At 36.7% G+C, this 15976-nt stretch overlaps 1 protein-coding gene across 1 annotated transcript in view; it reads left to right on the forward strand.

Annotated features, from left to right (window-relative positions):
• slc38a9 (solute carrier family 38 member 9) overlaps positions 1–15568 on the forward strand; it is a 23191-nt gene extending 7623 nt beyond the window's left edge. The window contains exons 3-15 of the mRNA XM_014002782.1: positions 1245–1374; positions 1804–1922; positions 2013–2076; positions 2422–2515; positions 3955–4125; positions 6224–6283; positions 7595–7801; positions 8992–9099; positions 9503–9609; positions 10026–10139; positions 10694–10842; positions 12157–12246; positions 12512–15568. Of these exons, the coding sequence (XP_013858236.1) occupies positions 1245–1374; positions 1804–1922; positions 2013–2076; positions 2422–2515; positions 3955–4125; positions 6224–6283; positions 7595–7801; positions 8992–9099; positions 9503–9609; positions 10026–10139; positions 10694–10842; positions 12157–12246; positions 12512–12677 (1579 nt within the window). The 3' untranslated portion in view covers positions 12678–15568. The remainder of the gene's footprint in view (positions 1–1244; positions 1375–1803; positions 1923–2012; positions 2077–2421; positions 2516–3954; positions 4126–6223; positions 6284–7594; positions 7802–8991; positions 9100–9502; positions 9610–10025; positions 10140–10693; positions 10843–12156; positions 12247–12511) is intronic.
• The last annotated feature ends 408 nt before the right edge of the window (positions 15569–15976 follow it).

Below are 15976 nucleotides of genomic sequence, written 5' to 3' on the forward strand. Positions count from 1 at the left end.
CTCTTTTCAGATTCAAAATACCTTTGAGGAAATGTATTTTCAGATGCCAAGTAAACTGCATCATAGCGCACGCGCGCCCCCCCCGCACTGAAATGGGACGGGACAGAAGCAAAAGGTGGTTCTTAAAGAGACAGGCCAATTTCAAGGTGTTTAGAAGAGGAAGTGATGAGAAGATAAGTTTATTTTATACTTAAACATAAAAACAGCATTTTATTAACAACTAAAAGTGACATAGATACTTTATTATGGTATAGTATTTAAATGTATGCCTGAGAAACACATAATATTGCCCCTGTAACAACAGCATTCTAGTGTTACGAATTTAAAATCAGATCTAAACTGGAACCAAATCTTGAGTGTAGAGAGCACTGTGAAACTTTAAGCAACAGAAGATAATTTCACAGGCAGTGGTGAATAGATAAGAAGGATGGAGAAATTAATTGAATTTCAAGTTTGCACCAGGTCAAATATATAAATGATACGATATAAATATGTGAAGACATTCCCAAGCAACATGGGTGAAAGAGCAATGGGGTCTGAAGCGATGTCGATTTTGTGCTTAATAATTGGTGTCAAATTTGCTTTCTAGCAAAATTTCATGTGTATGTACTGGTGATGGGGATTGTTAAAAGGCTTTCTCCCAATCTGGTTTAAAGCCGTGAACAGACAAATCCTCCTATGTTGACGTATCAGGACCCCACCCTAGATGATCATATGGTAAGGCCACCTGGACATGACCCAAGGAAGGTATTCCGATCACATCCAATTGGAAAAAGACCTCAGGGAAGACACGGGACACGCTGGAGAGATTATTTCTTATGGTTGGCCTGAGAACGCCTTGGGATCCTCTTGGAAAAAATGGAAGAGGTGAATGTGGATAAAGAGGTCTAGACCTCCCTGCTCAGGCTGCTGCTCCCAAAACCTCCGCTGAGGAACAAACAGCTGACTGGAAAATAAAAAGTGTAAACAAAAAAAACGGCATTACTAAACTTTAGAGTGTAGCTTAGGAAAATTGCAGCTCTGTAAATTCTCTGTGACTGGAATAAATACTGAAAAAATAAATAAAATAAAAGGACCCTCCCAATACCTATAGAAATAAATGAGGTACAACAGTAAAATTATGTTTATCACAAAATGTGTGTGCGTTGTCAAGAAAAAAAGTATAATTGTGATGTTTAAATTGATTATAGGAAGTGCTTCAAAAATACTGGAATTAATGCAATAACTCTTTTGTGTGTTTGTAGGCCTTTCCACGTGAAGCCACGGAACATCGTAGAAGATGATCCTCAGGAGAGAATCTCTGAAAAAGCTTCCCTCCTCAACAGCAGACTCCAGTACTACGGCAGACTGACAGGCTCCTCTGACAGACTGCTGGTGCGTCCAGACATTTAGTTGCTATTGCAATGGACATACAAGTATAATAATATTTCCAGGGCAGGCGTTTATAACATTGGAGAGGATTATGGAAAACGTTTAAGACTGTAACAAAGACCTTTAAAATATGTCGATCAATAGTTACTGATTTGATTTGACCACCTCAACAGAAATTAGGTACACTTTGTCATAAAGTTACTTTATTATTGTTTGTTACAACTGTAGCAGCCTACCATAATTATCAAGAATTGCCTAATTATGTTGACCTATTTCCTAAAACCTTTTTTAATTTGGTGCCAAACCCAGTAATGCACAAAAAGCTTTTATTGTAATCCTTCAGTTTTTGAGGGGGGAGGGACAAAATGAAACACTTGTTACTGAGCAATTTAAAACTTTAACTGTAGTATTTGTTGCCTCTTTTCTTCTCAGAGTCCTCCAGATCATGTGATCCCTGCACCAGAGGATATATACTTCTACAGCCCTCTTGGGACAGCATTTAAAGTGTCAGACAGCAGCCAAGTCTCTAAAAACCCCAGTATTATTACAATGTAAGCCCTGCGAGCACCAGCTAGCTTAAGCTGGATGTTTGTTTAAAGAAATTAGGACTTTAATCACATTGTTTTTCCTTTTCTTTGCAGCTTTGCGATATGGAACACAATGATGGGTACATCGATACTCAGTATACCATGGGGTATTAAGCAGGTGAGAGGTTTTATTTCTTAAGGCCCTGTCACACTAGAACGTTTTTGACAACTTATGAAAATTTTGTCCAACACCAAAGATGTCTACACGGAAAATGGAATAGAAAAATCTACTGGAACCCTCTTTTTGACGTATACATACTGCAATGCTGACAATTAGATCCAATATATAACCTATGAGTAAATTAGTCATAATAAAATTTTCCGTAGTCTGCATACATTGTCTAAAACGTTATAGTGTGACAGGGCATTCTTCACACGATCTGCTTGGCTTGTTCAAAGCCACTCATTTTATTTTAAATCTGAGAGTATATTAAAATCCTTTTTTTGTACTTTATCCCTTCAGGCTGGTTTCACTCTGGGTATCCTCATCCTCATTATCATAGGCCTGCTCATGCTGTACTGCTGTTACATCGTCATCAAATCGCCAAAGTACATCAGTAAGTTAGCCAGTGTTTCTTATTTCCCCCCTTTAATTTATACCAATTTTTAAAAACTGGTTTACCAGAGTGAGGTGGCATTTTGTACACAATAGCAACACAACACTGGTACAGTTTTCTAAATTCAAATATTTTTTATGTAGTACTAAGTAGGGGTGTAAGAAAATATCGAAACACTGAAATATTGCGATATTTCATTTCCCGATACTGTACCGATATTCTAAAGCCCTGTATCGATTTTTAATTAAGGTTTAAAATGTCAAACGTCTTGCCAACCGTTCATTTTTATGTTGTAGTTCAGCCTCTGACCACTAGTTGGCAGCAGTGAGCCAGCTATTTGGCTCCTCTACCTCCTTGAGCGCCAGAGAGTAAGGGTAGCATTAGCATTGTAAGTAAACATTAGCTTTTCCTTTTTTTTTCAGTAAGAGGTTTTTATTTATTAGAAATTTTGGACAAAAAAAATCACAATATATCACAATATATTGCCTTGCTTACAGTATCGCAATATATCGGGATATATCGTATCGTGACCCCTCTGTTATGATATGTATCGTATCGCCAAATTCTTGCCAATACACAGCCCTAGTACTAAGAAGCGCATATAGCTCATCTGTTCTCTTATTAGGAAAACCAGATCCTAATTTGTTGATTCACTTTTTGATTTACACATTCAGGAATCAGTAGAACAAATTAAATGCTATGAAAGACATCTGGGGACTTCTTCCAATTTCTAAAATATGTCATTTATTTTCATTGATAAGTTTCAACATATCAACATCCCACTTACTGAAAGTCCTGCAGATACTGTTATTAACCCACACGTATAATGAAGTAATCACTCATTAGTCACTTCCCTTTGAAGCTGTAAATGTCATTTCCTTCCTGGTTCAGAGAATCTAATATCTTGACAATGCTGGCATCACTGACAAGGTTGTGTTTTTAGATTTCTCTGTTGTGTGAAAATAATTTACCCTAAACATCTACACATGCGTACATACATGCATGTACGCATGCATGTACAGATGCATGCGTATGTACATACTGTACATGTGTATGTACATGCATGCATCTGTACAAGCATGCATCCGTCCGTACATCCATACGTCCATACAAACATATGCAGCCACTTTTGAGAAAAATGTTTAAAAGCCATCCAAAGCTAAAACCACTTCCAAAAGTTTTAGATACAAAATATAAAATTACGAGTAGTGACTCAAGACTTTTGCACAATACTATAGTTGTAGTACAATTTGTATTTAGTTTGAAAAATTAGTACATCCTATCTGGTAACTTATAAAGTAATTGCACTGAATTTTACAATGAGAACATTTAAAATGTAGTTTGTAAATTAACAAGCTAAAAACTAAAATAGATCTAAAGTTTATCTTTTCATGAAGAAAAAATATTCACTACTTTGATGTTTCCTCTGTTTTGTTCAGCCATGGAGGATACGTCCAACTGGGAATTCCCAGACGTTTGTAGGTTCTACTTTGGAAAGTTTGGCCAGTGGTCCAGCTTGATCTTCTCCATGGTATCTCTCATTGGAGCCATGGTGGTCTACTGGGTCCTCATGTCTAACTTCCTCTTTAACACTGGGCAGGGTATCTACAGTAAGTCACAAAGTGCAATGCAAATTACGTTGTGTACTGTTATTTGGTTATGACAAATTTTGTCTAGTGTGTGGTTCAAGTAGCTAAATGACAAAAGTGCACCATAGCTGTTGTGGTTTTCATGTCTGGTCTTGCTGTCCAGACATGAAAAGTCTTTAAAGTCTACCAGCATTGTTTTCAGCACTGACTCATTTGTGATGTAATGCAGTGTGTTATGACTTTAAGTGATTAGTTTGCATTTGCTCAACAACATTCTTCTTTGCAAGGTCAAGTGCTGAGTCAGCATTGGCTGACTGTTGCTGATAATAAGCAAATTTTTATTGTTTGCGTTGACTCGCTTGACTGAACTAAAAAGCTTCTTTTAAACTGAAGTACAAATCACATTTCAAGTTTAAAGTAGGCAGTTTAATCCTACATGATTCTGGAAATGATTTTTATAAAAGAGCATCAATTCCTTGGATTTGTGTCAGATAAAATAAAAGTAAAATAGTTGTAACTGGGATTTAGTTGTTGGTCGATCTTTTATCACAACTAACCAGTAAAAATAATTTATTGATTGAGCAACTCGGCTAAGGTGTTTCTCCTGTGTTATTTTTCTAAAACATCAAGTATTTTACACATTCCACTTATTACTCAACCACCCTCCACCTTCTCTGTTTGCAGCCATCTCTGCTAATAGACAGTTTGCAGAAGTTGTTGAACGCAGTTAGCTGTCAGTTCTCTAACTCTAAAGGTGCGTTCACACCAAACGCGATTTCAGCATCAGGAGCATCAGGTTTACATGCAAAGTCTATGGTGGACGCGCTTCAAGCAACGTCGGGAAGTGCTGCGGCGCCTCAAGTGCGATTAGAGCAGCGCAATTTGAACGATTTGAACGATCTGAGCGTTCGACGTGCTGAGGCGCAAATCGCTGAAGTTAGAAAATCTGAACTTTTGCAGCTCGACGCGCCGCGTCAACCAATCAGAGAGACTCCACTGTGTGACGTAGCGACATATTTCCCGACGGGACAGTTTACTGAATGATGTCCACTAACCTGAAACAGACGGAGAGGAGCTCTTTAGCTGAAATCGAGTGCCTGCAGTCGGTGTCCTGACAGGAGATATCCGCACCAATGCGTGGCAGCGACTCATCAGACTGGACTCGGGACAAAAATAGTCCTGAAAGCGAGCTGTGAGCCTCTCCCGCAGCTCCTGGGTGATAAAACTCAGAACGTCTCTGAATTATCTGGTGAATTAATTATGAATTAATTATCTGATGAACGTGACATGCTCTTGCTCTCTGTAAATAAAGCAAAGCCACTTCCTCGTCCGACATTAAACAGAGCCCGGCAGAGGAGGGAGGGGCGGGGAGGCTGTTGCCGTGCAGCGCTTCAAGAGCTGACCTGCGTCTGACCTCAAAGTGCACAAGCGACCAACTTCAGGGTTGGCTGCAATTTTGAAGCTGAAATCGCGTTCGGTGTGAACGCAGCATAAGTCACACAGTTGAAGCACATTATGAGGTCAGCCTCGAGTTTACAGACAACCAACAAGTTGCAGTCCTAACCCTGAAACCCAAAACCCTGTGATTTCCCTGGATAATGTTGAATCATTTTCATTATTCACCCTTTCCTTCTGAGAGCAACGTGTCAGATCTGTTGACATTAGTCCTGTGCAGTCCTGGGAGTGTAACTATAGTCACAGAAGGTATGAAAATGGCAGAATGTCTCAAAACTCGCCTGTTAGAATGATTCATTTGTACCAATGTTTATTGGAAAACATTTTGAAGAGAAATTAGATTCATTCCTGATTTTGTTTTCCTCCTAAAAAGATCCTTTTAAAACTTACTTTAAAACTTTTCTTAGTCAATTCTAGATACTTTTTTCTTATTTCTTGTTTAAAACAAGTGTTTAGTTTAGCAGTTTGTTGTTTCTGAATTCAATATCTGAGTTTCAGATTTACAAAATCTGAAATGTTGTGAATGTTAAAAATTAGAACAAAGGGGTCTTGTCTTATTGAAGAAAGTGGCGCTATAAATTCCCTAAGATTTTCCTGCAGAATATTTGTTTATAGATTCAATTTTTTTTCTAATTTGCTTTTGTTCTTCATTTATTTTTTTTAGACTTTGCTAACAATATCAACACGTCAGACTCAGACTTTGGAACCAACGGCTCAGAAAGAGGTAAGTGGTCTGTGCCGTGACGCTTTCTACTTTTATGTCTGCAGTGTTGATTTCCAACAATGAGCTATTTAGTAGTAGTTCAACACTAGAACTGTAACATTTCAATAAGTTTTTAGTTACTGGTCCATCTAAATTCCAAACCTTGCTTATGATCATAAGGTTTGGATCATGACTAAAAGAGTGAAAAAATAAGAAGCTAAAGTGAGTGTCATTGGATGAATGTCCTGACTCAGCCTTAAAGATAAGGTCAGACTTTTGGGAGGAGTTTGGAGTAAATGGTACTGAATGGCAAATGGTACTGAACTTGAGCGCTTTTCAAGTCCCTCCGGAACCCAAAGCGCTTTACATTAACAGACATTCACCCATTCACACACTGATGATGGCAAACAACAATTGTAGCCACAGCTGCCCTGGGGCACACTGACAGAGGTGGGGCTGCCATGCACCGGCGCCACCAGACCCTCTGACCACCATCAGCAGGCAAGGTGGGTGAAGTGTCTTGCCCACAACGACTGAGACAGCTGGACGGGGGATCGAACCAGCGACCTTCCGGTTCCAGTACGACTCCCCTAACCACTCCGCCACAGCCGCCCAAGTATCGCCTCTCTTTGCTGTTATGCTCCTCCTCCTGGTCAACGATTTTTGAATAATTTTGGATCATGTTTTACTACAAGGAAATACCTGGGCAGACTGCCCATTTCCACTTTTGTGATGGCAGACTTTATGCAGAGAAGTACAGAAAAGAATTAAAGCAACTTATGCAGCCTTCAAGGCTACATCTATACCTGGAAAATCCATGTTTTTTTTGTTTTATATTTTTTAGCAAGACAATGGAGTAAACAACATTCTGTCACAAAGAAGACATGGCTTAGAGAAGAAAGAATACTGTGCACCATAAGCAGAAAATTTAAAAACTAAAGATTTTTTATGTGATTTTAAAGCACTTCTTAACTATTATTAAAAGGTGCTAAACAAATAAATTTTATATTATTATTATTTATGCTGCATATACTGTCCCAGCACCCAACTTGCATTCAGAGGGCTGGTCACGTGTGTTCACAAGGTACTGTCCTGAAACACACAATAATTTACCTGTTAAACTAAGTTACTAAGACAAACAAAATGCTGCCTGAAGTGAAAAATAGATAAATTAGTGAACTACCAATATTCTTCTTCTGTTTTTGGTGTTGTTAATTGAAAAAAATAATGCTTGATGTATCCAGTTTGCAATTGTTTAAAATTCTTATTTTTAATGAGTAAAAAGATCTATTTAATGGAAGTGTGTGTTTAATGTTTTGTTGTTTTTACCAGTCATTTGTCCATACACCAAATTCCAACCTGGAAGAAACAACACCAGCAGCCTGCTCTTCTTGGACAAAATGGGGAATTCCTCAGATGCGGGGTCTTTTGACCAATATTGGAGTAAAACCAACACTGTTCCTTTCTACCTCATTATTCTGCTGCTGCCACTGCTCTGCCTCCGCTCAGCATCCTTCTTCGCAAGGTTCACCTTCTTTGGTAAGGTTTTTGATTTTTTTTTATGTTTTCTTATCCTGTCTGAGGGCTTGTCACAAAGTGTCTTAACAGTTCTCTGTGCTGTTGTTACTGTCAACACAGTTTTTATGAGCTATTATGAGACTAACATGGTCGTTAGATATGGAGTAAAGAAGTCTCAGAACATTAGATAAAATATTATCATTTTCTTTAAGCCATGACCTTTATTTAACCGTTTGGAGATCTTAAGGGGAAAATAATCATTAATTTTTTTCCATGTTTTCATTTGTTTATTTTTGGTGCCATCAATAAAAACAGTTGTTTCTGACAAAACCTAAAAATTGTTCTAAAAAAAATGCCGGAATTTTTTTAAACACCCCCATTACCTCAAAGTAACTTCACTTTTTATTGATCCTTATGGGGAAAATTGACCAAATACAAATCACATATAAAATTCAGTTTTCATTCCATAGTTATCATATAAATTATCTCCATACTTTTGATTTTTATAACAAGGTTGAGCCAGGTCCTCTGGATTATTAAGATTCATCAGGAGATTTTTTTTTTATATTTGTTCACTCAGAGGTGCTTTGATTTTATATTTGAGAGCAGCAGAAAACCTCCTGCCAAGTGGTTGGAACTTAAGTGGAATCCGTACCTCTGCAGCTGCGTGTTGCTGTGGAGCCCCGCCTATCAACTCGTCTGAAAAATAGTTTCAGTTTGGACATAAAGAACAAAAACATACTTTCAACAAGGACACATAAACAAGAACGACTAACTCCTATTGTCTTGACTGAAATCAGGACCATGCTGTAAAATAATTTTGTCAATTTAAAAACAAAACAAAAAAATTAAATTGTGCAGATTTTTAAAACTAAAGGCTATTATATAGTAAAATAAAAACTGAAAAATCATTTCAAATTTTTTTTCTAGGCTGAGATATCTCTAAAGGATGGACTTGTGTGAAAATAATTTTAAATGTAGTATTTTGAATCAGGAATGTAAGGTGGTTATTATTATTATTGCCCCAAAGGAACTCCTTTCATCATAAAGTTAAATAACAGTCTGAGGGTTAAAGATGCAGAATTAGCATTGTGTACATTATTGTCACACACATTCTTTCACTAAACTAAGAGTTTTGGATAAATGTTTGTAACGTGTGTATTTATTGGTGGTCGTGCTGCCTGTTGCACGTGTGTTTGTGTTGGACCCAGGCACCATATCGGTCATCTACCTGATTGCACTGGTCACAGTTAAAGCTGTCCTCCTTGGTTTCCACCTCGAGTTCCATTGGATTGATTCGTCTCAGTTCTATGTTCCAGGTAACCTTCAGCAGATGTTAATTCTGCCTAATTTCACTTTGAGTACAGCTCACATAAAGTTCTTCAACACACTTGTCAACATTGTGTTTGTGTGTTCTTGGAAAATTAATTCATTGAAGATTCTGAGAATTCCTTGAACTCTGTGAATCTGGAGTCATTTTAAGACTCCTGTTTTTATGACCAAAAAAAGAGCAGACTGTTTTACTCACTTAAGCGCCATCTGCTGAAGTTTTTTTCTGTTGAAACACTCAGCATTTTTCTTTTAATAAATTTTGATAGAAACATTTTTTTAAATCAAATGTTAAGTTGTGATCAATACAGGAAATTAAATAAACTTTTTGTGGTTTTACGTTTATGGTATATTTGCTGGAACAAATATTGTATTTATCTCTTTTTTTTTCAGAATTCAGAGAGTTTTTTCCTCAGTTGACTGGTATTCTCACTTTGGCCTTCTTCATTCACAACTGCATCATCACACTGATGAAGAACAACAAAAACCAAGAAAACAATGTAAACTTCTGCTAAATCTGTGTTGTCCGTCTCTCTCACTGTTCTTGTTTTTATTGGTTTACGATTTAATTACACATAAATTGTAAAAAAATAATAATAATGAAATGAACACAATATGTGATGTGATGATCCTGCAGCTGTCATAACATTATTTTTACAATAGTTTATAGATGTTTCTTTCAAGGAAACATCTTTGTTTTAAATTTAAACTGACTTGTTTGTTTTACAGCAAGACCACAAACGATCATGTAAGGGCAGCAACAAAAGAGGCCTGTAAACATTACAGGTGCTTGTAAATGAAGTGTCCTCCTTTATAAGTAACAAAAGCACTGAAAACACTTGTAGAACTGTTATGTTATGGGACTTGAACAATGCTGGATTCTCGTTTTATGTGCTTGTTTTTTGAATGTTTTCAGGTCCGGGACCTGTCTGTGGCATATCTTCTTGTTGGGCTGACCTATCTGTATGTGGGGATTCTGATCTTTGCTTCTTTTCCCTCGCCTCCTCTTTCCAAAGAGTGCATTGAACCAGTAAGATGAACAATTAAGTTTTTGTTTTGACATTTTGGTTTCTGGATCTAGCCCAGATGAGTACAATCGTGGTCCTCGAGTGCCACAATCCTGCATGTTTTAGAGGTTTCTTTGCTTCAATGCACTTGATTTGAATCAAAAGGTGAATAACAGCTTCTGCAGAACCTGGAGAGGAACTTCAACCATTGAATCAGGTTTGTTGAAGCAGAGAAAAACAAAACACGCAGGATCGTGGCCCCAAGGACCAGGATTGAACACTGATCTAGTCCTTCTTCCTGCACCAGATTCTGCATTTATTGTTTGGCAAGCTCCTTGATTTTCTAAAATGAATGGATAGAGATGGATGGATAGATCTGTGCAGATCCATCTCATATGAAATCTTATTTATTTTTGAAACTTTTAGAAAGGAAGTTGTCATGTTCAAGTGTGTATGATTTTATAGAAGAGCTTTTTTAGAGGGACCACCAGGTGGCATCATAGTCTTTTTACAGCTACAGTAAATTCAGCATCTCAAGATTTCTTCTAGAAAAATCAACACTGTGATTCTTTTACAGAACTTTTTAGATAACTTCCCCTGCAGTGACAAGTTGGTGTTTGTGGCTCGATTCCTGTTGCTGTTTCAAATGATCACGGTCTATCCGCTTTTGGGATACTTGGTACGAGTCCAGATTATGGGTCAGATCTTTGGAAGGCATTATCCCAGGTAAAAATATATATATATATACTTTAACTATATTTTGAAAATGTACATTTGGAGTTCACAAGTTCATAAAAATGCATTTAATTAGACTGGATTTCCATTAGTATTGCTGCTTTTGATTTAATCAATATTAGTTTGGCCCCAGAGCAGTTTAAACCATGTAGCTGGTGAGTTGTTTTACCAGCTGCTGGCAACAAACAGTTGAGCATTTAATACAAGACAACATTCCCAGTGGGAGGAGCCAAAGTTCTGCAGTAAAGTTAGATTTCTGTTCATTTTTGCTTTGCTTCAATTTTTTATTTTTTAGTATGCAAAAAGTAACCGAGTATGCAGAAAAATGTGGAAATGTGAAGTTTTTATAATAAACCAACCTGCAGATCATTGTACTGTATATAAACCATTTATCTTTTATAAACAGTAGTTTTTGTTTGTGTGTGGCTTGGTACCAAATGATCCATGAACATGTAGTTTTTGGCTCAATTATTGTGGATTCCTGACTTAGTGTATTTATTTTATTTTTTTATTTATTTACATAAGGCATTTTGTGACTACCTTTAAAAGGTTCACGTTGGAGTTATAAACCAGTATGTACAAGTGTGCTTCCACAACCAATGAATATATTTAACAATATGAGGATCTGAGGCAGCAGTGTTTGCAGGATTTTATATTATTTCTAGGGCTGTTAAATGATTAATATTTTTAATCTGATTAATCCCAAAGTAGCTGTGAATTAATCATGATTAATCTTAAATTTAATATACATTTCTATTGCATATTGAGAAAATAAATTACTTGAGTTATTAATTTTTAATGTTTTTATTTGGAAATCAAAATTGATGCTTAGACATGATTTTTTGAATATAAAACGAGACCTAAAAATGCTCCAAACATAATTGAGTCAGTTAAATTTTGTGCAGAAAAATGGTTAAATCAAGAATTCAAGGATTTTCATTTCAAATGAGTGAATGAAAGATAGATACTAAGGTCACAGTTGTCTGCAAAACATAAATAAATAAAATAAAATAAGCCATAAGAAGCCAAAAAGGAAAAAAAAAACTGTACATAATGTGTTAGACATGGAGTTTTTTTATTTTATTTAACCTTTATTTATCCAGGCAAACTGTTTGAGAACCACTTCTCATTTACAAACATGTCCTGGCATGCACTGAGTGCATCGCAATTTACAGACCTACATACAGTATTCAGCCATAGTAACGTGATTGTAGATTTTAATTGCGATTAAAATTTTTCATCTATGCCCATGCAGCACTAAAATTAATCAGCCTTTATTATTTCATATATCATTTCTCTCTTCAGTTTCTTTCACATTCTTACACTGAACATCATAATTGTTGGAGCTGGTGTTGTAATGGCCAAGTTTTATCCCAACATTGGATCTATTATACGGTACGTATAACGTTGTTTTAGTAATCCTTTCTATATTATGTTCTGTAACAGACTAAACCTAACGAGAACGCACAATGAATCTGTAGTTCGTTTAGTGAAGCTCTGCTCATTTCAGAGTAATTACCGACTCAAAGCAGAGGACACTCAGAACTCAGCTTATTTCCAAAACCCTCATCATTAAAATTTGTCGATCTTGTACAAAATACTGGAGAAGCTTTCATGTACAGCTCACATTCTTACTGGTTTTTAATGTTTTCCTTTGCAGATACTCTGGAGCAATATGTGGATTGGCATTAGTGTTTTTGTTTCCTGCCCTGATCCACATGGTGTCGCTGAAACAGCAGGGACGACTCAGCTGGCCGTCGGCTCTTTTCCACAGTTTCCTCATCGTCCTGGGCGTGGCCAACTTAGTTGCACAGTTTTTTATGTGAGAAGCGATCGCTCAGTCGTTAAGAGCGAATCAAATCTGGGGCCTCGTGGACAGAGCTGCACAGTTTCACCACAGGTCAAGAGTTTGTGTATGTTTACGCACACTTTCACACAACACTCATTTTTTAAAAATACATCCCGACGTGTGTGGAGCACTGTGTGCGCAACTTTTTCATACATGAAGCCCCTGGAGAAGAGTTTAGCCAAGGATCTGTTCAGTTTTTGTGCTGCAATTATTACAAACCACAGCAGCTTCTGATCATTCACTTTATGTCAGAATCGTGTTACTGTTGTGGAACAAAGTAAAGTCCACTCTTTTTCAACTCTGGGATTTTATGTATTACGACATAATAAAAATATTAGATATTTAAAGATTAGGATTTTTTTCTGATTCAAACTAAAATGTACAAAAGCACCAATGCCATTATTTATTAAACAATAACAAATTCAAAATGGAAAAGCCAAGTCCACATTTAGCTTGTTCCATAGGATGTAGGAGGGAAAGTAGAAGCTTTATGCACTTGATTACCCGATCATCATCAGTGCAGCTCCGTTATAAAAGCTGAAATTGTGGCTTTTTGCTGTTCTGTAGCATACAGGTTTGTTTTTACACAATGTCAAGGAGGAATTCCTGAGAGAGGCAATCGTTGCTGCTCATCAATCTGTAGGGGTTAAAGGTCATTTTCAAAATATTTCAACAGAGTAAAGGTTTATTCACAAGTGTATAATATTTAAAGATATTTGGTAGCCTTCCTAGAGGTGAACATCTCAAATTCACCCCAAAGCCAGACTGCGCAATGACCAAAGATGTTGCAAAAACTCCCATTGCATACCACAGACCTGTGTTAACAGGTAAAACCTTTAGGTTCATGACAGGACAATTAGACAAACACTGAACAAATGTGGCTTGTTTGAAAGACAAGACTTTTTGAACAACTTCCTTTGGACAAATGACACTAAAGTAGAGACATTTACATATAATACACAGACACTCTGCAGCAAATCTGCAACAGAAGAGATAAAAAAGAAAGGAATCAAGGTGTTTTAGTCCAGCCTACGTCCAGACCTCAAGCTGTATGGAATAACGTGGAAGCTGAGCAGAAACTAAAGTCTGCAAACCTCAGTATAAATGGGCCAGAATTCCTCCAAAACAATGCGAGAGAGTGGTGAAGTCATAGAAAATCACTGAGAGCTGAAGATGTTTCTACAAGCTGTAGAATACAGATTTTCAATTTTCAAACTTGGTGAAATCTGTTTTTGGTGTTTTGTTCACTTGAAGTAAAGACCAGATCATTTTATTATGTCCTGATGCATAAAATCTTAGAATTGAAATAGGTTTGATTCCCCCCCCCATGACTGCAATTTATGCATTTGTATTTGTTCTAAGGGTAGTACCAAAAAAATGATTTTTTAAATCTTTTTATTTTATGTAATTCAGAAATGTATTTTGTAGATCAAAGTTTCTAAAAATGTTACTGATTACCTTTGCTTCCGCCGATCTTTGACACCAAACAGCTCTGAGACGAACTGTATTTAAACTCAGAAACAGCTGCTTGGTTGGTAAAGATGAAAAATGTGGGCTTTAAGTCGCCTGTATTGTATGGAAAATTTATTTACAAAAATAGTTTGCCTAAGATTGTAGCAATGACTCTATTAAGGGAAAAAATGGTTGCACCCTAAACTTCATGATATTGATGCTTTCTGATGAAATTGTTTTGCTGTTTGTTTTGGTTCAGTGTTACATTAGTTTTAATCAGTCAAACCAAATCTGTTCTCTTTAAATTCATGATTTCTCTGCTGCTATTTGACCAGTTGTCCTGCTGCCACTGCTGATTCAGCGTCGCTGCTCTAACTTTGCTTTTCTTTAAGACTTAAAAAATGCTCTTAAAGGGATTATCTGGCTAATTTGAAGAAGTGTTCTGTGGAAAAGTTATGAACGCTTTGAACAACCTCAGTTAAGTGAAATGGTGAACCATCAACAAGACTGTGAAGCACATGATGAAACTAAAGGTGCTGCCATCTTAAAACGGTTTCAGTAGTTCATTCAGATTCAGAAAACTTCTACTGCTGTCAGTTTTCCAGAACACGATCATTCACTTAGAATTTCCTGGTTTACATAACAGCTGCAACACTTCCAGTGCAGCCTGCACTGGAAATAGAGAATATTTCTGCTGAAATAACCAGATAATGTGAAACTGATGTCAATGTAAAAGTTTGCAAAAGAGCATTTGCAAGAATCATTATGACATGTAAAAGACTGGAGTTGTTTTAAGATGACACTGGTCCACTTAGGAACTGGTTTTGCTTGGACAAGCCAATCATTGGTCATTAAAGTCTGAGTTGACCCACTTCTGAAGTGGACTAGTTTTGCCCTGCAGTCAGAGCTGTTAGCTTGTCAGTCCTGTTGGGTGTAAAACTGTTGCTCCAAGCTGAGGCAATATCTGCAGCAGGTAAGATATTAATTGTTCATAACTCTTTCACTGAACTCCACTTAAACATGTTTTGATAGTTTGACCAAGCAGCTGTGGTCAGTGGAGCAGACGGTGTCTTCAGGAGTTAGTTATGATTGGAGACAATAATTATTAAACTTTGTTTTATCAGGAGGAAAAAACTCCAACTTCTGGATGTTGCAATAATGAGCAAACAATTGTTTTATCCAATAATCAAATTAAAATATTTCTGGCTATGGAAATGTTTTGTTTTCAATCTAATCACGGTGAGTTCATAATTTTGAACAAGCATTTCAAGTCTTAACTTTTCTTTAAATTGTGCTGACTTGCATATTTGTTGTAATGTGTTTTAGCATTGATGAGAGATAAAGGGAATTTCTGCATGAAAATAAAATATCACTTTAAAATGTCATTTTTAATAAACTTCTGTTTAGTTAGAACTAGAATTTTTCTGATTTATTGGGACATTTATTTTTATGTGTACTGCTGTGACAAAAACCACAACATTGAGATGGTACTGCATTTCTGTAAACAATATTGGGACTTTTAAACTTTCTTTCCTTCATTTTGCAATGAGACACTAATGAAAATATGCTAAACAAAGTGAAAGAAAAAATTGTTTAGGTCTTCTGGACGGGTTCTTCTCTAATGAAACGCTTCGTCTCTCCTCCAAGAGACTTCTTCAGTCAGAGAGTTTCAGGCAAAATTCAGGCTTTTAAGCACTGCCTCCATGTGACTGATACTCACATTACATGGCTATTGTTGACACCTAATTAACACCTATTGTTAAAAGGGGGTGGAGTGATACTGGCAATAGCCGCACTGTAGGAGGGGGACAACTGAAAACGGAG

Source organism: Austrofundulus limnaeus, unplaced genomic scaffold, assembly GCF_001266775.1.
Source record: "Austrofundulus limnaeus strain Quisiro unplaced genomic scaffold, Austrofundulus_limnaeus-1.0 Scaffold15, whole genome shotgun sequence".
In the NCBI taxonomy this organism is placed as follows: Eukaryota; Metazoa; Chordata; class Actinopteri; order Cyprinodontiformes; family Rivulidae; genus Austrofundulus; species Austrofundulus limnaeus.